At 37.5% G+C, this 24021-nt stretch overlaps 1 protein-coding gene across 2 annotated transcripts in view; it reads left to right on the forward strand.

The window, feature by feature from the left end:
• Positions 1 to 24021, forward strand: part of PTPN12 (protein tyrosine phosphatase non-receptor type 12) — a 76589-nt gene that overhangs the window by 43623 nt on the left and 8945 nt on the right. For both annotated transcript variants that reach the window (XM_089524606.1, XM_089524607.1), the window contains exons 3-13: positions 3071 to 3147; positions 4389 to 4484; positions 6397 to 6435; positions 6958 to 7029; positions 7766 to 7825; positions 10083 to 10225; positions 11131 to 11197; positions 11519 to 11596; positions 11732 to 11830; positions 16977 to 17062; positions 20514 to 21487. In XM_089524606.1, coding sequence (XP_089380732.1) covers positions 3071 to 3147; positions 4389 to 4484; positions 6397 to 6435; positions 6958 to 7029; positions 7766 to 7825; positions 10083 to 10225; positions 11131 to 11197; positions 11519 to 11596; positions 11732 to 11830; positions 16977 to 17062; positions 20514 to 21487 — 1791 coding nt within the window. The remainder of the gene's footprint in view (positions 1 to 3070; positions 3148 to 4388; positions 4485 to 6396; positions 6436 to 6957; positions 7030 to 7765; positions 7826 to 10082; positions 10226 to 11130; positions 11198 to 11518; positions 11597 to 11731; positions 11831 to 16976; positions 17063 to 20513; positions 21488 to 24021) is intronic.

Here is a 24021-nt window from a genome sequence, read left to right on the forward strand (position 1 = left end):
TTGGGATGGTGCGACCAAGGGATAGGCCTCTCCCAAGAATTTCAGAGCCTGGGCAGATCATATGGAAGTATATAGTCCTTCAGATAGCTTAGACCTGAGCCATTGGGGGAGATAAACATAGGGTTGCCATATTCCACTTCTAAAATCTGGACACCTAATTTGCATATTATGAAAATATTCTAATTATGCAAGCTGCTCTAATCTACTTTCTAATTATGCAAATTCATCACATTAATGTTTGCATTTTTTTTCTTGCACTGTGCTTAACCTTTGTAACATTTTAAAAGTGAGAACTGATCTGACAGACAAATGTTACAGAGCAATGTTTAAAATGCTGGAACAGAGAAATCCAAATCCCTATGATAGGCGAACCTATCGGGTTTTCTTGGCAAGCTTCTTGCCTTTGCCGACTTCTGAGGCTAATCCTAGCAAACACAATGAATTTTGCTTCTGAGTAGACCTATTTAGGATTGTGGTGTGTTTTTTCATTTGTCATTCTGGAAGGAGGCCGACAATGTGAAAAACCAGATGACAGACCATCCCCTTCTTGTCTCTACCTCCCTCCCTTAAGGCTTAAGTATTTTCAGGATTGTTAAAGCCATGACTGCTGGAGGTTATCCCTACCCCTCCTCCCTATCTCCCTTTTCCTCTCTGATGTTAATAGGGTCATCATCACCTGCCTTTGATTTTAATTGTTTTACTCTCTTCAGACAAGAATAAGAGGAGAGGGGAATTTCCCAGTCTCTGACAAAATGCAGCCTGGAACAAAGCAGAAATCTGGGATTGGTGGCTTCAATGATGCTCAGCTGGCCGGGACATTTTTTAGACCATCCTATCTGTGATCGTCCCAGTTTCCCAGCACATAAGACAAGCCTATATAAACAGCATTTTGAATCTTACCTAGCAACAGATTAGCAGGCTGCCTCCAGCAACTATCTTATCTCTACATAAGTAAAATACGGCTAGTTAGAAAATAGCTTTCAAATAACCTGTAATTCTGTGAAACACCAGAGTTTGCAAGATGATCTTGAGTCTTCATAACATAGAATGGTAGCTTATCATAAACTTTGAATACTTTTTTAGAAATAAAAGTAACTAGTGATTACATTCAGAAGCACAGAAAACAACTGGTTGCCATCGGTATGCAGCTTTAAATTTAACACTGAACGGCAAATACTCAACTATTTATAAATTGTGCCTGCAAAAGTGAAATCTGCTAACCCATATGGTTCAGTGATTCTGCTTAAGAAGAACACGTTAATGCTGGATATACCAGTGTAATGACTAGTTTTAAAATATCTTTCCAAGCATAAGAATTACATTTTTTGTAAATTTTCTAATTCGGAATTATTAATACATGTACCAATCATTCTTCTGTAAGAAGATCTTATATAGAATCAATCAGTCTTATGTAACACTGAAAGCTGGATTACTGCTGCTGTGTTCAGCTTGACTCTGGTTGCCTTCTTTAGTCAACTTGAAATAAATTGTTCTGTGTGTTGGTATTTGAAGTCACCCATGAGCCCCTGGGTGGCAGATGGTTTTTGAACTGATGTTTGCTTGACTCCTTATTCTCATTTCTGTGAACACAAGAACTGTTTCCAATGCTAACATTTGTTTGGGAAGATTTTAAGTTGGGTTTCAGAGAATACATTGGCCCTGCTATCTCATCCTGGAACTGTTTTATTGCCAGAAATTGGTCTCATCAAATGCCCATGTCAAACACCCTCTGGGAATGTGGGGTCATTTTTGCCTACTTTGCCCTTTACCAGTGTTTTTAGGCCTAAGACTGGCCACTTTCTGTTAATTTCTTATTTTTAAAAAAAGGTTTCTCAGTGGGGGCAGAAAGATGATGAAAATGCTCCCATTACTGCAGAAGGCATTTTGGGGCAAAAATACTGTTTTTGAAAAAAGAAATAATCCCTGTGGGTTGTGTATAGCCTGTGGGTCACATTTTGTTGCATAAATGCCATCTAAGCAACTAAAGGTTACAAGGAACAGGAAACTGCTTCAGTTGAATAAACAAAAATGTGGACCCAAGAAAGTGAGGAACAAGTATTTCACGGCAGATTAATATAGACTGGATACAGTGAAAGAAAAGATTTTTGGATTCTCATGCTTGTACTTTTTTGACAGCATTTCACAGCAGAGAAATTTAGCTCTTTAGCATTGCAGTGTCCTATTAAGAAACTATAAGTTGGGGAGTTGTTTGAAAACAAAGTTTCCCCAGATGGTGACTGACTGGTTTAGGGCTATTTTTAATACAGTGCTTTATTTTAAAGATTCTTTATTTTTGCTGTTTCTTCTCAGGGTAAATACTGTCATTTAACTTTCCATCTCATTATTTGTACCAGCTTTTAGTATAATTCTCCTTTAATATTATATTTTTGACAGCTGACAAATACCTCTTTTGCATTCCTTCTAAACCTTCAAGAGAAGTCCCATTGAATTTAGTGGGATTTAGGGTTAAATCTTAAGCATGGTTGGGTCCAGCAGAAGACAATTCATGCAGTGGGGCTTTCCTGTCCCCTTCCTCCCGTTGTAACCCCCTGTGTTGATAAAAAGCCACTCTAACTCTAAAGGGTTAGAGGCATCTGGAATGGCGTGGCTGTGCAGATTGGCCTAAGACATCTTCCTGACTGAGGCAAAGGACAAGATGGAATCACCACCTCTGACTGCCAAGATTAGCAGTAGAATCTTCCTTCAATATTGGAACCTCTTGAGTGGGATAACATCTCCCACTGTACATTAGCTTAAAAGGCAGGTGATAGGACACTGTTCTCTTCTTCACAACAGTGGAATGTCTTAGGAAGAGCAACCACTGACTGGTGAAAAGGGTGCTATAAATAAATGTTGTTCTCTTTAGATTTTGCTTCCTGAGACATTTGCCTCACTTTCCCGAACAGTAAGGCTGGTCCTGTGATGAAAATAAATGGGAAGTGGGAGGGGAGTTTGCCAAATTCAGAGGAAAGCATCTTACACAAATACACCATTTATTGAGAAGTGTAACTTCACTGACAATACCTGTAAGGCATGCAAAGTAATTCTTTCTAAAATGGTTGTATTTCAGTTGACCACAGCAGAGTTAAACTCACTTTAAAAACTCCCCCACAAGATTCAGACTACATCAATGCAAATTTTATTAAGGTATGTAGGATTATTTTACATGGAATCTTTAAAATAATATTGTCTTGAAGGAAAACCAAATGGATACAAGGTGTTTTTTTTAAGAAAAGAGGTTGTATTGAACATGAATGCAAAAATGCAGGTAGGGTGATACCCAAAGCTATTGATCCATGAATAATTGCTACATTCATATACCGGCATCATTGTTGCAAGACCATAGGAGATAATATCTCTAATTTCAGTAATATGCAATAAACAGCAGTTTTACTGACACAGTGTATCAGTGTGAGTGTAAATAAAGGTGAAGGTTTAATTAAGGGAGTTTCAATGATTATCTTACTTAAGTGTGCTAAATACAGTCCCTTAAGGATTGTAATTAATTGACAAGATGCAAAGAACATCTCACTAGTAAATTCCATGATACAGAATGTCTTAAGGGATCCTTTTTTTCTGAAAAGATCAAACCTAATTGTTGTTATGTATTGTATTTAAAATAATACAACTTACTTGACAGAGGTATCTGTAGTTACATGATAATTTTTATATTAGGTATTCATGACATGTAATTTATTCATTTGTCTTAAAAGTCTCTTGGAATATGAACAGAACTCAGTGCTGCTAACTTTACATCATCTTACTCTTGTCTTTATACGGAGAATATAACACTGCCTTGCTGCATCAGCTTAAAACAGCTATTGTGGTTTGAATAATTTTAGACTCCCAGAATCTTCTATATGCAGCATCCTTTTCCTTTTCTTCATCCTTCCTATTAGTCACACTAAGTGAGTTTTAAGAGATTCCTTGATAGCCTCTCAGTGAAATCTTACAATTAAAAGGAGAAGAGGAGAGTAATCAGGCAAATGAAGTGACAGAAATACACAAGAGGCTTAAGAATGCTTATTATGTGATTTTACAATGGGTGTCTTATATTTTTGCTAATTACTTATGTGATACGAAGTAATTTTTTTATACAATCTATATATACAATTGTATAAACTGTATATAGGGGGTGGTCTCTTCCAACTTTTATTAATCTGTAGCCCATTACTTTTTTTTCAAGTTTGTAAATGTAGCAATATTTGTCCATTATGTTACCCTTGGATTAAAAAAAAAATGTTGACATTTTATATATGTCTTTTGAAATGCTGGTGTTTCACAAGTTTCATCTGTAGCGGCTTCACTCTAGGAGCTTTTATGCCTAAGAACAATTTCATGGCATGTTTGCAACTGTTATTACATTCAGTTTTATGTTGAAATTTTAGGGAGTACATGGGCCAAAAGCATATGTTGCTACCCAGGGACCACTTGCAAATACAGTAATAGATTTCTGGAGGATGATATGGGAGTACAATGTTGTGGTAAGTATTTCATATAAGGATTGATTTCCTTTGGTGATGGAAACATATTTTGTACTAAACTTTTTTCAATGTATGACCTTGCAAACATTATGGCATGAATGATAGCCTCACAGTCCCCATCCTATGCTGTTCTCAGAAAGATTTTGAAGATGCCCTTGGAATTTGACATGTTCTAACTCATGCTGTCTTTATTGACCAGTGAAGTGAAATGTCATCCAAGTATATGCAAACAGTTGATGCTGCTGGCCCACTCTTCAAAACAGCTGTGTTGGCACACATGCATACAGCTGTGTTCCATAACCACTAGCTTGTCCCTGTGCCTTGAGGGATCGGCACACTTTGGAACATTACCAGGGTTGGATAATCTTGTTCACCTACTTTGCCATAGGTACCCAAACCTAGAGAGACAAGCGTAGGCAAATGCAAACACCTCTGCCACCCACCCTCCCATCCACAGCTGCCCACTTACCTGGTGACAGTAGGTAAAAATGCATGGGCTTCCCATATCTCCTGCTACCACAGATTGTGATCATGAACATGCTGATGTGCTTTTACCTCACTCCTTCATTCCTGAATGGAATGGGAGAGGTAATGGGTTTTAAAAACTATTGTTAGGTTTTAACTGATTTTCTCTGTGAGTCGCCTTGGGTCCCACTTTGGAAGAAAGGTAGCATATAAACAAAATAAAGTGTATCTTAGCTTACTTGTGTATGCAAAGTATACTTGGGTTGGGGACAGAAACAGAGCAGCCCTTTCCATTAATTTCTTTATCTTAGAAATGTTGGGACAGGGGTTTGTTTTCTGTGTCCTCCTCTTCAGGTCGGAACTTAGACTTGGAATGAGGGACAGATGTTTTGCTGACTTCATGCTGTGGTTTGTTTGAGACATAACATGACGTCAAAGATGATACTGTGCCCTTTTAGAGAGTAGGATCCTGAAAATAGCAAGCTGGCCAAGCAAGCCAAATTTTGGGTCCTCAGACATCAGTATTGGGTGTGCTACTTCATGGTCTTCCTTTTGTGTCAGCTAAATTAAAGCAGACTTTCCCAATGTTGGAACCCCAAATGTTTGACAATAATTTCCATTGCCCCCAGGCTGCATGACCAGGGTCAAGGAGGATGGAAGTTGTAATCTAACACTATCTGGGTAGCCAGAGATAAGTGCATATACAAGAGAAGATACCTAGAATAAGACTGTGCTGTTGATGTTGACAATCAGAATGTTGGTTAGATACTATTAGTCATGTTAAATGCTAGCACATGCAAAATATAATGTTTGGCATGCTGATGTACTGTATATACTCAGGTATAAGTCTAGAAATTTTAGTCAAAAATTGACTCCAAAAGCCGAGTCGGCTTATTCCCAGGTCAGTGTAAGTACTGTATTTTATGTTAATTCTTATAAAAAAGGAACCATCCTCTGCTGAAAGGCAAGAGTGTCATCTGTTCTGGAAGCATTCAACCCCCTTACTTGCTAATTAGCTTACTTGCTGTTCACCGCTATGATCTTTGGAATAGCGGTATATAAATAAAACAAATTATTATTAATTATTATTCTCATCCATGAAGCCTTTAGTATGAGCACAAACAGTTATGCCTGCTGGAATTTTGTAAGTTTCTGGCACTGTTTTCCTTTGCTTCACCCTTTGCATTCTTTGTTACACACCCCTAAGTTTTCCTCTTGACTTCCATGAGTCATATCAAAATCCATAATTTTGGCCCCAAAACCTGCCCTCGACCTTTACATGAGGTCGACTTATAGTTGAGTATATATGGCATATTAAGCTGTAGTACATTTTACACCTGTGATCAGAAATCAGCAATGAATTTACATATGCAAAGGTATAATTGCACAAAGTTTTTGGAAGCTTTGTACGATTTCTTTTCTTTCTTTCTTTTTTTTTTGGTTCCAGATTATTGTAATGGCTTGTCGAGAGTTTGAAATGGGAAGGGTATGTATAAATAGTATTGATTTGCTTGTTTGTGAAAGTCAATATACTATAGGTGCGAACGGAGTTAAATTCAAACTTCTAGTTTTAGATGGTCCCAATATTACAATAAATAAAATGGCATTTATTAGTGTTAATGAAAAAGCACCCATTTTCTTGCACAACCTTCATAGTATGATGTGTAGGGAGGTATTATAAAAACAATAGCAGCAAAAGATGTTTTAAAAACATTTAAAAACACTTTAAAATACTCTAGAATTTCACAGTGGGTAGGTCTGCTAAATATACTGGGAGCAGGGTAAGTAGGAGTACATGCTAAGGAACTTTAGTATAAAATCTCAAGAGTGAAATGGGAGCCTCCAGGGGTAGATTGTGTATCTAATGAAATGAGATTGACTACTGAAATGTCTAAAAATTTGAGAGAGCTAGCGAGGATTTATGATAGCTCTATCAATCCATCTTCTTTCATATATTTATAAATATATGTGTTTGTTGATTCTAAAATTGCATTTTTTTGGGTAACAGAAAAAATGTGAACGTTACTGGCCTCTGTATGGGGAAGAAGGCATTACTTTTGGACCATTTCATATTTCTTGTGTGAGTATTTTGTCGGTGGTGATAATCCTTAAACTTGTAATTGGTACTTCAGAACAAAACAATCCTCTCAATTTCTGCACAAGATCACATGTTGCTTATTTGCAGTACTTTTGAGTTTCTATAGTGTTGAAGCAATGTAGAAGTACTTTGCAATGAAGAAATCAAAGAACTGCATGAGTAGACTTGTAAAATTTTGATTTTGAGATGACTAGCAAGCCTCAATGATGCTGCACTGAAATTTTCTTTCATGTTAAGAATGATTGAATGTTGAAAAAAAAGAGTTAACTGGAGGTCTCTCATTGAAGCTATAACATATTAAACCTAGGCAATTGGATTATGTTTTCGTTACATTGGTGAACTTTGGGCTTGTACCCTGCCCTTTCATCCTGGTTGCCAGGAGGAGATTGGAAGCTTTCATTTCTATTTTTAAATAATCACAGTTTAACTTTATTTGTGTTCTTTATACCAGCAGTAAATGCTAGTGCATGTTGCCTGATTGTTCACATTACAGGCAGGACTAGTTAAAGAAACCACAGAATTGCCATCCATGGCTTGTTTATTGTGGCATCTGAACCCATCACTCTGACTTGTCCTTCTCCTCTCCCTAGCTAAAGTTACAAGCTTTGGCTTGTTGTGGTACCAGGATGAATGAATATTACGGTATTATAATATTACAGTATTAAAGTTGAATTTTGTGAAGTTCCTATCTATTGACAAATATTTCCTTTTTGTTTAGGAAGCTGAGCAAGTCAGAACTGACTACTATATTAGAACTTTGTTATTCAAATTTCAGAATGTAAGTAGATAAAGCGGTGTCCTCTACCCAAATCAAACATGATACGTTTGTTATTTTGAGAGCCTGTTGATGAAGTGATGGTAGCGGTGGTGCATCAGCTGCCAAATATCTGCTTTCAAATCCATGAAGTTGTTGAGCTTGGGATAACATAGAGATTGAATTGCAATTGCCCTGTGGCAAGTAGCTGGCTAGGAAATTCTACTGTATCATAGCCCTCTTGACATTTCCCCTGTCATTGTCACCACGATTTTAGGCTTCTTTTCAGGTGGAGAATGACAAATAAGATGAAACACAAGCAGGGTTGGAGAACATGAGGCCATCAGGTATTGTTGGATTGCAGCTCCCATGGTCATTATTGGCTGCACTGGAAAAGGTTGATGAGGGGTGAAGTCTAGTATAGTTTGGCGAGGCACTCTTTCCCTGCTTGTGTTATATACGGTCATTGCCTTGATAGCTAGAATATTCCCATTTGTTGTTGTTGTTTTGTGCCTTCAAGTCGTTTCTGACTTATAGCAAACCTAATGTGAACCTGTCATAAGAGAGACTGTTTGCCATTCCTATATAACAGCTTTTATCCATGGAAACAAAGAACATAGCTATGATGTCTTTTTACCTGCTAAAGTAAAAATGTGGGTGTCCGCCATTGGGGTAGATTGTTAGAATAGCCACTGTGGTAGCACTAGGAATAAAACCAGGGAGCAGTGTAAAATTAGTGAACAAGCTATTGGGTAGGCAAGGCCAGGGCTATATGTACAGCTGTCAACCCTAATGAAAAACTAATATCCAGAAAACACAAAATGGGTTTCCTTAGCCATCTGGCTTTTGCTGAGTAATCATGACTTTCAGATGGCACTCCTTCACTTGCTAATTTGTGGGATTTAAGTGCTGCTTCAAATGCTGTGAGCCATTTTAAAGCCCTTTTCATGCTCACTTTAGGTTTATTTTTATAAACTGACTGAATCGTTTGCATCTGGGATGAACTTAGACTGTTTTTTTGACAGGTTTTACTTGATAATTTTGCAAGATGTTTCTGATGCTTAAAATTAATCTGTGATTCTTGGGAAACAAAAACTTGAGACCTGTTCCTAAATTCTGCACAGTTTGTACCAAATTTGAATGATGTAACATGTGTCTGTCTATAATCTGTTGTGATTGACTTTTTGAACAGTATCTTGTGTAGACTAGGATAGTATGCATGGATATACGTGTAAAAGTCTCATAGGTTGGCTGAATGTCTTTTTCATTTAATGTTTATAGGACATTGGCTTTTACCAGTTGGGCAATATGCAGTCTGTGGGCTCCATGGGCCCCTTGACCATTTTTGTGTACCTCTCTATTGCTGACATGTTACTTAAACACTTTTCTTTTCAAATCTTACTGGTTTACCTGCAAAATAACCCTTTCCTGAAACACTTCCATTTTAAAATAGTATGCTCTGTTTTGAAGACAGTTACCCCTCTAGAAGCTTCCCAGCATTATCTTCAGAAACAAGGCTCATGTGACCCCCACACTTCCTTTTAGTTGGAAATGCTCTGAAATTTGGTGGTATGGCACTGTTTGTGAGTGGCCCTCAGTGGATTTTCAGGGCTGGTGGTATGGGTTCTTCACCCTCAGAATTTGTCTGAATCACGCAGAATTTGTGTGAATCATATTAGGCTATTTGTTTTCTTTTGGTGGAGCTGCATGAAGCATTTGCCCTTGTATTAATTTGTTACAAGTATAATGTTATATTGTAGTGTGGTGTAGTGGTTTGAGCACTGGACTATGACTCTGGAAAGCAGAGTTCAAATCCCTACTCAGCCATGAAAACCTACTGGGTGACCTTGGGCAAGTCATAGCTTTCCAGCCTTAGAGGATAGCAATGGCAAACCCCCTCTGAAGAAACTTGCCAAGAAAACCCTATGATAAGTTCACCTTAGGGGCTCCATAAATTGTAAATGACTTGAAGGCAAAAAGCACCACACAAACATAATTAAACACTGTAGTTAACAATTTAAAGTATGAGAATTCTAAAATCCTAGTGAAAGAATAGACATATAGGCCTGTTCTGTATAATCACTAATGTAGTGTGGTTGCCTATTGAAGCATAACAATATGGACGTGTCTGTGCATTTGTGTGAAGTAGTGCAAACAGTATTTCAGTGGTTTTATTTTATCTTTTTTATGATGTTTTTTGCTTTAGTTCTGATCTGTTGCCAAAAATTGAGGTTTTGAAAATACAATCTTCAAATGTGTAATACTTCTTCTTTTCCTTTAGGAAACACGTCGGGTATATCAATTTCATTATGTTAATTGGCCTGACCATGATGTTCCTTCATCTTTTGATTCTATTCTGGACATGATTAGTTTAATGAGAGAATATCAAGAGCATGAAGATGTTCCTATTTGTATACATTGCAGGTATTAAAATTTCTGGGTGATTGTTACTACAGAACTTTAAATTGGAGATCCTAGAAAGTATTATTTGGATAACTTTCAGCACTTGCAGTTTCTGTGTCTGTATAACTCTAGAATTGAGAGCATAAAATACCTGTTCAAAATGGTTATCTGTCCTGAGGCCTAGAGATAACTTATGATAGGAATCAGAACATCCCAATGTATACTATCAACATTATTTTCTCTGTTTCTAGCTAGGCTTTTAGTTGAGAATGTGTCTATCATAACGCACAGCTTCCGTTCTTGTGACTTCAGCTCTTCCTATTTGCCACGGATCATCTAGATAATAATTCTTTTGGCAATACAGTGGGATCGTAACCTTTAAGATACATTTTAAAGTGTTATGATAGTAAATTGCTCAAAGTTCTTGGCAAGAGTAAGAACATGTTAGTGAAATCTGCTTTGAAACAAGTTTATAATGGCTAAATATAATATTCTGAATTCTGTGACTAGCCTCTTTGAAAACATTTTGGATGCTATATATTAAAATTATTTTTGCTCCCTACTGCATCTGATGTTTGCTCATGGAATAAAATGCAAAGTTGCAGGGTGTCAATTAAATGCATTATCTTGGCTTCATTTTTACAGAATGTCCTGTATGTAGTTCATGTACTATACATAAAATAGACAAAATCTTCACCGTATTGTTTAATTGGAAATTAATGCTTTTGCTGTTAACATGAGTCTGCTTATTATGACATTGTTATTGATAGTAATTCAGAATTATAGTAATATTTCTTTTTAAAATATTATTTATTAAAATGTCTTCTAAAATTAATACTTCCTGTTAAGTATTCAGTGTGTATAAACAAAATGTAGAGTTTTCAATCTGCTTTTCCATAATTGTGCTTTTCTTTCCCCCCCTTTAGCGCAGGGTGTGGAAGAACAGGAGCCATCTGTGCCATAGATTATACATGGAATTTGTTGAAAGCTGGGGTAAGGAGGGTTTATAGCAATCTAAATGCTGAAAAACTAGGTCATCTTATGGCAGTGATTAAAGCAGAGATTTTATAGTAGAGTAATGGAGCTGTAGTCCATGTGGAAAATTGAGAATAATTTGAAAATGAGATTTAAGTGAACTAGTACCCTTTTTCATTTACTTTTCCTGGGGATAATGCAGTGACTTTTTTTGTGCTTCCAGTTCTTAAAGTGCAAAATTACAATAGAAATGTAGCATCTGCAGATACTGAAAGCTGAATAGATAACCTTTGAAACAAAGTATTTCCACAGAAAACGTTTTGCTCTTTTCTATCACAGAAAATACCAGAGGAGTTCAATGTGTTTAGTTTAATACAAGAAATGAGGACACAGAGGCATTCTGCAGTACAAACGAAGGTAATATTGCCTTTGTAAAAATAAAAATAAACCAAACCACTATATATGACTGTGGCATGATTGCTTGGGTAAAATAGCCTTTCTGAAATGATGTGTGTATCTCAATGTTAATCTTTGTCTTTATCTTGTACATAGGAACAGTATGAACTTGTTCATCGAGCCATAGCACAGTTGTTTGAAAAGCAACTACAAAAATATGAGAGTTGTGCAAATTGGAAAATTGCAGATGGCTTGGTATGTTTTGGTTTTTTTTTTTTTACACCTTAAGTATATTTTAAAATAGTAGCATTTCTTTGGAGTTGCATTGCTTTTGTTCTGTATGTCTTATTCGTTTAGTGATGATCAGGAATTAAAGATTATTCTTCTTTGTATGAGTTTGTTACCACTTGGGAGCTCTTCTCATTAGAATTCCTATATTTCTAGTAACTTCAGTTCACAAAATTCTTTTACTGATACACTTTGACAGTTTCTCTTAAAGCTTTATTTAGCATTGGTTTCATTGGTTAGAAACTCCTTTTTTTGTTCTTGTCTCACCTCCAGTCTTGCAAGCCTGTGAGCAGAAAATACTTTCTTACCTGCAGCAGTTATGTGAAAGGAAGGTGGTACAATTTTCTCCTGTTTTTAGTGGTGGGTCCCATGTCATTGGGCCACTGAATCCATTCCAGGTCTTAGTCTGAACCTGTTTGGGGACAGGGTGCAGAATTTTAGATAGTTCCTTTAAAATATGGACCTAAAACTGGAATTAATTAATTGCATCATTGTCATAAAAACCAACAGTGCTCACTGTATGTCATGATGAATCTCAGTCTGTTGGATTCTGGATTTGTCAGGAGCTTCTCTTTGGATACTGTGAAGGCAGGGAAGGAATTCTAACTCAAGAAGAAGGTAGACTCTTGTAGATTATATCATGCTGTCACTAATTACTGTCAATTGGTCACATGCTAGACTAGCGCTTAAAATAAAAATAAATTGCAAGTACGTTTTGTGAAATATTTCTGGACAATTATGCTATAAAAGAGGCTTTTCCCTCCATGACTTTCACTCTTGTGTGAGGAGGTGCAATGGGAAAGGGAAGCCCTAATGCATGCGGAGTATTTATATAGAGACTGCCTTTGGGATCCTCACGTGAAAATTAGCACAATGTGATATAAGGGGTTCCTATGACAGTTTATAGTTTTGATATTTGTATGACTAACTTTGGAGAGGCAACATGGTATAGAGCTTTGAGAGTTGGGCTAGGACTCTCAGGGTTTGAATCACTGCTCATCCACAGAAAACCCTTGGTTTTTTTTTAGCAAGTTACACACTTTCAACCTTAGAAGAAGCCAATGGCAAACCTCATAATGTGTGTGTGTGTGTGAGATTTGGAGGATAAGGTTGCCGTAAATTGAAATAGATTTGAAGGCAATAACACAAGAAAGACCAGCCTTAAATGAGACCACAAAGATTTGGACCACACAACCTCTTAGTGAGTTTTTTCTGGAACTAACTTTGCAGTACACACTCTCTCAGCCTCAGCAGAAAGCAAAGGCAAACCGCTTTTGAACAAATTGTGCCAAGAAAACTTTGTGATAGAGTTGCTTTAGGGTTGCCATAAGCCAGAAATAATTTGAAGGTGCTCAACAGTAACAACATATGGAGAACTGCATGATTCCCACCCTTGAACTAGACTAATGTCAAAGTTGTATATTGATTTAACTGAAGTTGTGAAGTAAGTGTATTCTTGTCTATCCTGTATGACCAGTGCTTCTTCAGTTTCCTAGACACATTTCATTTCTAGAAAGCCACAACTTGAAAATATGTTGCCCAGTATATTGCTCAAATAACTGACTAATCCAAGAAATGTAACCTCAAGCACATTAGTTACCACATTAAATAGTTCTTATATGGCTTCTGACAGACTGTGTTCTGGAAAGTAAACATCGAATATTGAAATTAAGGAATTTTCTTATGTGTTATGCTGGCATCTCTGGGATGTTGATGCCATTCTAAGTCCAGCAGAGAGCTGAATCCTAGATTCCTTTCACTAGTTTGACAGTGGCTAGTGTGTTCACCTATTGTTGTGTGTAGTCCTGAATGCTGTCAGTTTAATACATAAATATAAATATGGTATGACTAATAAGCCCAGCCAAATTGAATGGCTCTCTGCAGTGGCGTCACCAGGCTTGGTGTCACCTGGTGTGTGCGTGGGGTTGCTGAGGGGGGTGGCCTGCCCTCCCCTCCTCTCACACTTCCTTGCTCACTTACTGCCCTTGCCACTGCCTTGGCTCCCTCCTCAGGGAGAAAGCCAGATTGGTGACAAAGCCACAAGGGGTACACTAGCCCCTTCACCTCAGCTAGAAGAGGGCTTGATTGGGTGTCACCCCTCATCTGGGGTGCCAGCATGTGCAGGTCGTACCCCCCGCACTCACACAATGACACTACTGGATCTTTTCCTGTCATTTTTTTAAAATACAGTGGACCCTTGTTATACGCTGGGGTTTGGTTCCAAGATCCCCCATGTATAACAAAATCATGTTTGCTCAAGTCCCATTAAATATAATGACATAGCAAAATGATGCCCCTTATAAAAAATGGAAAATCAAGGTTTGCTATTTGGAGTTTATACTTTTTTTGAACATTTTCAAACCTTGTGTACTTGAATCCGTGTATAAAAAATCCGTGTATAAGAAGGGCCGGCTGTATTAAAGAACAGGATTGATGCCAGTTAGATCACATCTTTACTTAATGTAGTTATTAAGGGATTTATTTGGTTTGGAATATATGGTTGCCTCATAATTCAGTTATTGTAGGCCTGAGCCCCATCTGTATCTCTGTTTTGGAAGATGAGATGAAATTGCAATAATAGTCTGGATTATGTCTTCTTAAAGCAGAACAAACCTTGCTCATAATGAGTTCTAATTTTTAATACAAGCTAATAAGCCCTTTAGAAAAAAACTTAAATTTTAAGTGCTAGATAAAAATGTAGTGCTAAGGTTTTGCTAAGGTATAAATAGGGTTTGGGAAGAGCTGCTGGCCCTAAATCTAACCTGCCCATAGAGGTGGTGGATCTGGCCCATGAAGGCTTACTTCTGAGCCCAACCTCTGGATTCTAGTGTAGAAAATATTCCCTGCTGTTATTTCTAGTCAGTAATTGGAGATAACAGTGGGGATTCTTCTGTTTGGAGATTTCCTTCTTCCCTGTACTTTTTCCAATGAAGTCTCCTTACACCCAAAGGATTTCCTACCCAGTGTAACAGTTATACACTGACATATTACCGACTCAGGCGACCATGTGTTTTATAATTTAGTTGGCCATTTAGTGGGGAAATTTTGAATGCCTTTCAGATTCCTAAGGCGGATGCTCCAACACAGAATGTGTGTGAAAGTTCCATGTATTTTCTTGTCAAGGTTACTGTTTGCTCTCTCTTTGTTTTCACTATAATCTAGCCATAGTTGTTAGCCAGAATATGACTTTGGTGCTACTGGACAATTTTTTTCATAATCCATATTGTGGTTCATAAGTATCAGCTGATGACAGAAACATACAATCGGCTTTTGAAAATTAATAGATCAAGCTCTAATGTACTACATAATATCTTTGTCAGGAGTAAAATCTTTCTTAACTATAACTATCGGAATACAACAGAACAACATTTGTCTAGGCAAATAGGCAATAAGTTGGCTGAAGACAATCTGATTTAGAAAGGCAAGGGGTTTTCCTCTTAAGACCACCATCTGTTCTTTTCCACAGTGGATGAGCTCATCTTTGTAACATGCATTACAAACGCCTGCGGTTCTTCTCCCTCACTGCCCCTTGTGTCTTCAGTGCCAGAAGCTAATGTCTTAATCCAAATGTTCAGTAGCTATAACATTTGGTCCATTAATTGGGTACACAATTGGAAATGCACTGGCCTCTTCCACAAGTACCTTTAATGCAAAAGGGAATGGTGATGTTGCAGGTAGCATGAGTAAACATTTGCCTGTAAGCAGTTGAACACTTACCCTTCAGCCATAAGTGCATTTCTGTCAATGTTTTGTAATGGCAACATTGTGTATATACAATATACTGAATGGGCTGAGAGTATATGGTGCATTTGGCCAGTTCAATAGATCACTGCTTTTAATCTTATTAAATGATTTAAGTCCTGGACTTATATTCATAGATCTCCAGCAGTCTGCTCTTGGCTCTGTTTTTTCTTTAGCCCTTCCTTGCTCTACACAACTTGATCTGTTGTCATTGCCCTTGTATCCTTCCTCCAAATTCTCTGGTTATTGTTTTGAAATAGCATCTTTCATCTTAAAATGAAATCTTTTCTCAGAACCAAATGATGAGTCATCTTTTACAGCCAATTTATATATTGCAGCATTTGTATAGTTAATCATTATTTTTCTTCCTCTTACTGCTTTTGAAAAGCTTGTCTGCTCTCTTTTATCTGCCATGTTTAAAGACATTTGCCCAGCAGACATATAGCTTGTCATTGCTTCATTATTATATTTAGTATTTAGTATCCCTTATATAAAAATCTGGCTTAATTGCACTTGGTCAGAGATGGGGAAGACTGGGGATGGGGGCAGGTTCAGGATCCCCCCCCCCCGGTATTTTTGCTTTTCCCCAGAAAAATTGAAAATATTTAGTTTGTGAAATACTGTATTTTCTGGCGTATAAGACTACTTTTTAACCCAGGAAAATCTTCTCAAAAGTCAGGGGGCGTCTTATACGCCGGGTGTTGTCTTATAGGGCAGGTGCTGAAACTTCCAAGCCGGACTGGAGAATCTGCAGTCACTGCATTTGGTGGGGGGAGCTCAAAAATGGCCGCATCCCCACCATATGCGACGATCGTATGAAAGCAGCTGCCGCTCTGATAGTCTTGGAGACAGGGAGGGCTGGGCAGGCAGGGAGAGCTGACCAATCCAAGCAGGCTTTGTATACAACAAGGTTTCCTGCTAAGTACCTGCATGTCATAAGCATTTGAATTAAAATTACAATATTGAAATCAAATCTGATGGTTTTTAAAAATTTTATTTGGTGTGTGTTGGAAGAGGGGTAGTCTTATACGGCGAGTATATCCCAAACTCTTTATTTTAACTGGAAAAGTTGGGGGTCGCCTTATACGCCCAGTCGTCTTATACGCCGGAAAATACGGTACTTTATTTTAGAATTATGATTTTTAGATATTAAGTTTGGATTCCTACTAATAATCATGCTTGTAAAAATGCCTATTAGAACGGAAACCTGTGCAATTAATGTAGTAATGCCTAAGTTATATCCTGTATCTTCATTCTCTTTCTAGAACTGTTTTTTTTTGGGGGGGGGGGGTCAGCTTTCTGTGAACATATTTCTTAAATTTTGAATAAAACACTTTAATTGAATAAAACTGGGATTTAATTTTCTTGACAGAACGAGGTTAACACAGAGAATACTGACAGTTCTGCAGACCTTGAGAAACCAGATTCTCCTCCACCAAAGCCACCTCGAACTCGCAGGTACTCCTGAAGCAAAGAATGGTTTTGATAATTCCTTGGAAACAATTTTGAATGGACCCATATGTGGAGAGAAGGCATAATAGGGGGAGCCTTAGCAACAGCTGGAGGCAGTCAATCATAATAATAATAATATAATAATAATAAAAACTTTATTTTATACTGCTTTTCCAGCAGATCAAAGCAGTTTACAGTTCCTCAAAAAATATGCAAAAGTATACAACAGTATAACACAATAATCAAATTGAAGGCTGGTGTTGATAAAAAGTCTGTTGGGGACAGTTGGAAGTTAGATGGGTTTCAGTGAATTCCAGAGAGAGACAGTTGTAGTGAGGGTTCAAGTGTGAGACAGATATGGTTAGGGGTAGGATCCAAAAGTAAGGGACTCCCTCCCAGTATAGGTCCAGAACTCTGAGAAAGAGAGTTGCTGGAGTGGGATATCCTGTGGAATTTAGTTAGCCTGGTTTCCTAGGGTAGAGATCAGTTTGAGAATGGAACATAATACAAAGATTGTATTAGTTTTAAGTGAAAGTAACCAATTTTCTCTAGAGAGAGAGTATAAAAGGAACCATAACACGTATATAAAACATTTCAATACATGAACCATTGTTAAATTTTTTAAAATAAAGTTTTATTGTTCAAGAAAGACTCGTCTGAAACCTGAATACTTACCATGCTACTAACAATTCAAAACATATTTTGAGGGTAAAGTGACAGTCACAAAGAGATGGCAGTGCCACAAATTAATAAGAAAAACTGTGTTAAAAATATAGGTGCTCATGACTATTAAGTGGCAGCGGTGGGATGAAAAGACCCAGAGTTCTGTCATCGAAGAAGCTTAGTGGTGGGGAATAAAGTGGTCTTCACAATTTGGTGGCAGCAGTGGGATATAAAACCCATTGTGCTGTCACTTGAAATAAAGAGTGGGACTCACCGTGACGCCATGTGATTTCCACCATTTGATGATGGATGCATTTGATTTCCTAAGCTTTGTTCAGGTCACTTGATGAGCGGGAGAGTAAGTCTCAATAGCCACTTTGCCCTTTCCCACTCACACAATCACTATCCTTGGAAAGTAAATCTCTGCAGCAACAAAACTGGCATTCTTCTGTAGTACCTCAAGTACTTTAGAATTTTACACCTGCAGTGTTCCAAAATCATGTGGGAGGAACCTATATAGAGTATTCATCTCATGAGTGCACATGTTTGTCCTGCTCTGTATGGAAGGTGGGAATTTGACAGAGCTGGTTAGAACATCCCACCTCATGCATTTCTTCTGTAGGGCTACAGTCACATAACAGCTAGTTATGTGGAAATGGATCTTTAACAGGTTGTCTGAATCAGTCATTAATTCAGTTTTAGATTCTACTCATCACATCTGAAAATGTCAGGGATGCAATGTGTGACTTTCCATATTTGGAGCTATAGTGCCAATTATCCTGATGCTGGCTTGGACTGATGGGAGTTGCAATAAAAAATATCTGGAATCCCATATGTTTCCCATCCTGTTGTAGTGCTAATAATAAGGTGATCAAATTGTAGCCTTCTCTCACCTGTGACTGAACAAGCTTTTGATGCTGAAGAATACAGTAAAACTCCATATTAATGATAAGGAAGGATTCAAAACTATTTTGGATTCTTTTTTGTGGGTTTTTCAGGCTATGTGGCCATGTTCTAGAAGAGTTTCTTCCTGATGTTTCGCCAGCATCTTTCTTTGACGATGCCAGCCACAGATACTGGCGAAACGTCAGGAAGAAACTGTTCTAGAACATGGCCACATAGCCCAAAAAACCCACAAAAAACTGTGGATGGTGGCCATGAAAGCCTTTGACTTCATATTTTGGATTCTTTTTACCTAGTTGAATGTAGGGGATGTATTGAATATCTGACATCATGCCCCCATCTAACAGCAGTGGATTGCTGTGAATTTAAAGTTGTACTGGCAATCTTCAGATTATCCTATCTCATGTATCACACTTCCCCCAATAGGTTAAAAAAGTTAATATAAATTATTCTACTTTCCACCTGAAGCAACTTGAGGTATTTGGTTGTGGTAGCTGGCAATTTGTGTTCCCTTCCTTGAATCAGTCCTTTTTTAGTTTCTTGTGGATTGTCTGAGACTTTGTGGAATTTGATCTCTAGCCCACAATGTCATTTTTCTTGGCCTTTGTATATGCTTTTTCATTGTGATGGAAAGTTTTGTTTAGAAGAGACTACAGTGGAACTTGGTATCATTTATTCTGTTATTACCTTCATATATTTCTGACAGTACAGTCATGAGAATTTGCACTTTAAAATAATGATATATATAGTGTAATGTGCAAATAGAGTTGGTGGGGGGTGGGGAGGAAGGTAAGCAGATGCAGTTATCATTCTTACATAATATATTTGTTGCCCATATTTCCAATGCTTTGTGACTTCTGTGTTCTAGTATGGTGTGTAAGTTAACATACCATGACTTCTGACCATAAAATTTGGAAAGTGCATTCTGTTATAGAGTTGTTTTGTAGATTTAACTTGCACAGATTTGCTAAAGTTAATTTTCGAGTTATTGTTCCTTAATGGTTCCCTTGCACTTTATTTACAAATTGATAACTGTTGATCTATATCAGTATAAAAAGATGGAGAGCAAGGGAAGAAAACAAAATGAAAAAATGTCTTTGTGACACCCTTCAGATTAACTGGTTTATTTCGGAATGAAAGCTCCATGAAAGTTCATGTTAAAATAAACCAGTTCATATTAAAGGTATCACAGCATGGGTCCACTTGAAAGCTAAGTAATTATTTCATTATGGACTCAATGAAAAATATTGTAGAAATCTTATGAAGTAATATGCTGAAATGATGTCATATGGAGACTTTTCAGATATTCCAGTTAATCAGTTTTGCATGAATGCTATCCTTTACAAAAGAATTAACATCAGAACGGCACTTGGATATTTCCTAAGACTTGCCAGAAACTGATGCAGTCTGCAATTTGCTTTTGTGAGCTTGATACCTATGCTCCCAACACATTTTTTTCCAGATTTGGCCACAAGAGGGCACGATTTTCTTGACTGCTTGCAAAACTAAAATTAACATTACTGTAGGCTTTATTATAGAATATAAACTCAAAATAATGGGTTTCAGTGATTAGAAGATGCCTTTTTCATATATGTGTTAAATGATTTCTTAATCCTCAATACGTTTCTGGTTTGACTTTTATTTATACATTTGATGTAAAAATTCAGGCTGTTGTGGGAGGGGAGTTAAAGCTCCTGCAATTATTTGCCAAACTATACCTGACTTTAATCTGAAAAACTGCAGCTTTTATGTCTATAACATGTCTGTGATTGTGACTGTATTCTGCAGGGTCTAAAGCTTATTTCCGTATGTCTGTACTAGATTAATAACATGTTTATAAATGCTTTGATATCTTTAATTATGAAGTACTGATGCAATAATTATTCTTCAGTTGCCTTGTAGAAGGAGATGTGAAAGAAGAAATTCTTCAGCCACCAGAGCCTCATCCAGTACCACCCATTCTGACACCATCACCTCCTTCAGCCTATCCAACTGTCACAACAGTGTGGCAGGACAATGATAGATACCACCCAAAGCCTGTATTGCACATGGTTTCTTCAGAACACCCAACTGACCTCAATGAAAACTACAATAAATCAATAGAAGATCCAGGGAAGAATGAAGTCTCTGAACACGCAGAGAAAAGGCTGGAGTGCAACTTGAGTTTTGAAATTAAAAAGGTACCTCTTCAAGAGGGGCCTAGGAGCTTTGATGGCAACACCCTTTTGAATCGGGGACATGCAATTAAAATTAAAACTGGTTCACCTTGTGCAGTAGATAAGACTGCTAAGCTGCAGGAGCTGGGCTCAGGAGATGCATCTACAGATACCTTAAAAAACTCTTGTATAGAATGCAATGTGCAGCCAATTAATAAATCTGCAACATTTTCAGAAGGATGTCAGTGTGTAGTAGGTGCTGATGCTCTGCAAAGACCAGATTGTTTGCCCCTTAAAGAAAAAGCGCATGCAACATGGTCATTACAAGGAACTAACAACATACAGCCAGAACCAGTACCAGGGGATACATCTTCAGCTGTTCTATGTCATGGTGTTAAAAATCTGTTGATAGCACCGAATGAACAGACTCAAACTGATCTCCCTTCCGTTGAATCAACCAATCATCACAGTAGCATGCTTTCAGTTAGAGCTCCACTTTGTTTTACAAATCCTCTACATTCTGATGATTCTGATACAGATGAAAAAAACCTGGATGGATCTGTGACACAGAGCACGTCTAATGTATCAACGGCAAGTGCCACAGTTTCTGCAGCTGCCAATGCAGAAAACATTTCCTGTAGAAAAGTATTGCCAATGTCCATTGCAAGACAGGATAATCCAATCACAAGACATTCTAGAGTTGATAAAGGTAAGATATGATTTTTACTTACATTGTTTTGCAAATAAATTCCTAGTGTTTAGAGTGAAGTTTGATCTTTCCTTTCCCTATATTTCCTTTTGAGCAATAAGGGCTAGTAGTTTTTGAAGAGAGTTTGTACTAAGTTTCTATTCTTGTGTACCCTATCCCCCAATCTTCCACTTCCAGAATACTTAGTTGTTATAAATTACACTTGTCCCTCCCTGTTCACAGACGAAGTCCACGGCTTTGGTCCTTTGTGGACAGCAAGCAAGGAGGGACAAAATGGCGCACACGCAGGAGTGCACTACAATTATAACTAATGGGGCTTGAATATTTGCAATATTTTCAATTTGCGGAGGGGTCTGGAACGGATCCCCCACGAATTGGGAGGCACGGGTGTACATTAGAGACTTAAGCAATCCAATGTACTCCCCATTCCTCTACCTGTAACACTTACCTGTTACAGTACATTCTGGAAGCTGATGGATCCTTGCTGGGGCTGTCTTTTGGATTAAAATGTAATTTGGTAGTTAATATGCTTCTGCATAGCTAAGAAGTGCACCAATTCTATAGAAATAGAAACTATTATACAACTCACCTTGTTAGGGTGGTGGCGGTGTTGCACTTTCACACGGATAGATGTAAGGCTGCCCAAATTTAACGTTCCACCAGTCCCTAATAGTACTCCAGTATGTATTTCCAGCCATTTGCAGCCTTATAGTGGTTTTAATAGGCTCCTCCAGGTTTAAATCCCACTCATCCATGAAAATGAAGATGCATGGAAGTAGTAATGTAATGAATAACAATGGATTTCTGAAGAACAGGAAGGATGCAAGTGGATAAAATGAAGGTGAAGCAATATAGATGATTTTGTTGTGGTCCAGTTGTATTAACTCTATAATTTATTGTCTTTAAATATTTGTTGGTTAAACAAGTTTAGTTAAAATAAAAACAATAGTAGTGTCCTTGGCCAAATTTCAGTTGATTATTAAAGCTTAACATATGTCACTGCTGAAAATACTCTCCTTCACAAAAAACAAAACAAAACAAAAAACCCCACAAAACATTGTAGGATATGGAAGTTCAGTCTGTTTTGTAATTGTGTTGCTTCTTATATTCCTTTTTGTAATTGCAGGATAGCTTGGCAGATGCCAGCTGCTTGCCCAAATGACTCATAAATGCCTTTTTGAGTTTTGGTTCAACCCTGTTTATTTGGTGCTGGAAATTCTTGTCTTAGTAAAATTACCTGTCTCCACATAGGATATCCTTGCAAGATGGTCCCTTTAGCATGTTGTCCTTGCAGGTGGAAGTAACTCCATGTTGTTCTCATTTGCAAACAATTTCTATCCTGAAGTATTCAAAAGAAATAGCCAGGCTAGTCTGTCTTAGCGTAAACAGATATAAAGGAATCCTATGACACCTTTGAGACTGAAAAAATAAAAATAAATTTCTAGCACAGGTTTTTGTAGACTTGGGAGTCCACTTCATCAGATGCTTTATATGTATTAGTACTGGTATTTGTTAGGTAACACAGAAAGATTTACAACTTTTTCATTCTGATGTAATACTGGGTTCTGAAGATATCTTTAATGTAAATGTTTATTCTGTGACACATATTCTTACTAAGACTGACAAGTGTCACATAATGTCAGAGTGGGGAACATGCTTAGTGGCAATACACAAGGTGTCAGGTCATGGTGTGCTAAGTACCAAAAGTGCCTTCCAGTTCCAGTTGCCAGGCATGGCTCATTCCCTTCCATTGATCTCCCTTCTGTTGTAGTGTGTGTGTGTGTGTGTGTGTGTGTGTGTGTGTGTGTATAGAGAGAGTATTATAATGTCTGTATCAACTATCTAAAAGAGAATATTATGGTGCTCATGTTGTGTAACATCAAATACATTTCTTCTTTAAAGGTGAAGTGGCATTTGGTGGCCATTTTGGAAAATGGGTAAATGAACAAAGCCCCCAAATCCAGAACTTTTAGGAATATAAATAGCTGTGTATCAAATTTCATTCTGTTATCGCAAAGTTTATAGAAGGTTGGCTAGTCAGAGAATCTCTTAGTTGCTTACACAATTCCATTCTACACACCACTTTGGAAACGAGTGAAGTGCCTATTTGTTCTGTATAACAAGGCAGACAGTGCAAGTAGATGATTACTCTCACTCTCCTTCCCCTGCTTTCTTTTGCTTAGAAATTGCGAAAAGCCAGTTCCTGTTAGGCTGATACCACTAAGGAGCATTTCACTCATATGAATTACTCATATGAGTAATATATGTGAGCAGGTGACTGTTGTATCTCAGAAGGAGCTGCTTTCCTGAATATTACATTTCAGAGCACTAGATTAGTTAGTATTGGTGAAGATCTCCAAGATTTATAGTTCTATCCAATGATATTATTGTCATTTCTGTTTGCACTAGATTCCTTATCAAAGAGGGATTGAGGCCTCTGTGTGTGTGTGTGTATTGTATTTTACTAAGTTAAATATAGATCTGATAAACTGTGTGCTTTAAAATTCTTATTGAATAATGATCAGTTTCTCTCT

This window comes from Sceloporus occidentalis, unplaced genomic scaffold (assembly GCF_023333645.1).
Source record: "Sceloporus occidentalis isolate IW3139 unplaced genomic scaffold, rSceOcc1.0.p SCAF_5, whole genome shotgun sequence".
Taxonomy (NCBI): Eukaryota; Metazoa; Chordata; class Lepidosauria; order Squamata; family Phrynosomatidae; genus Sceloporus; species Sceloporus occidentalis.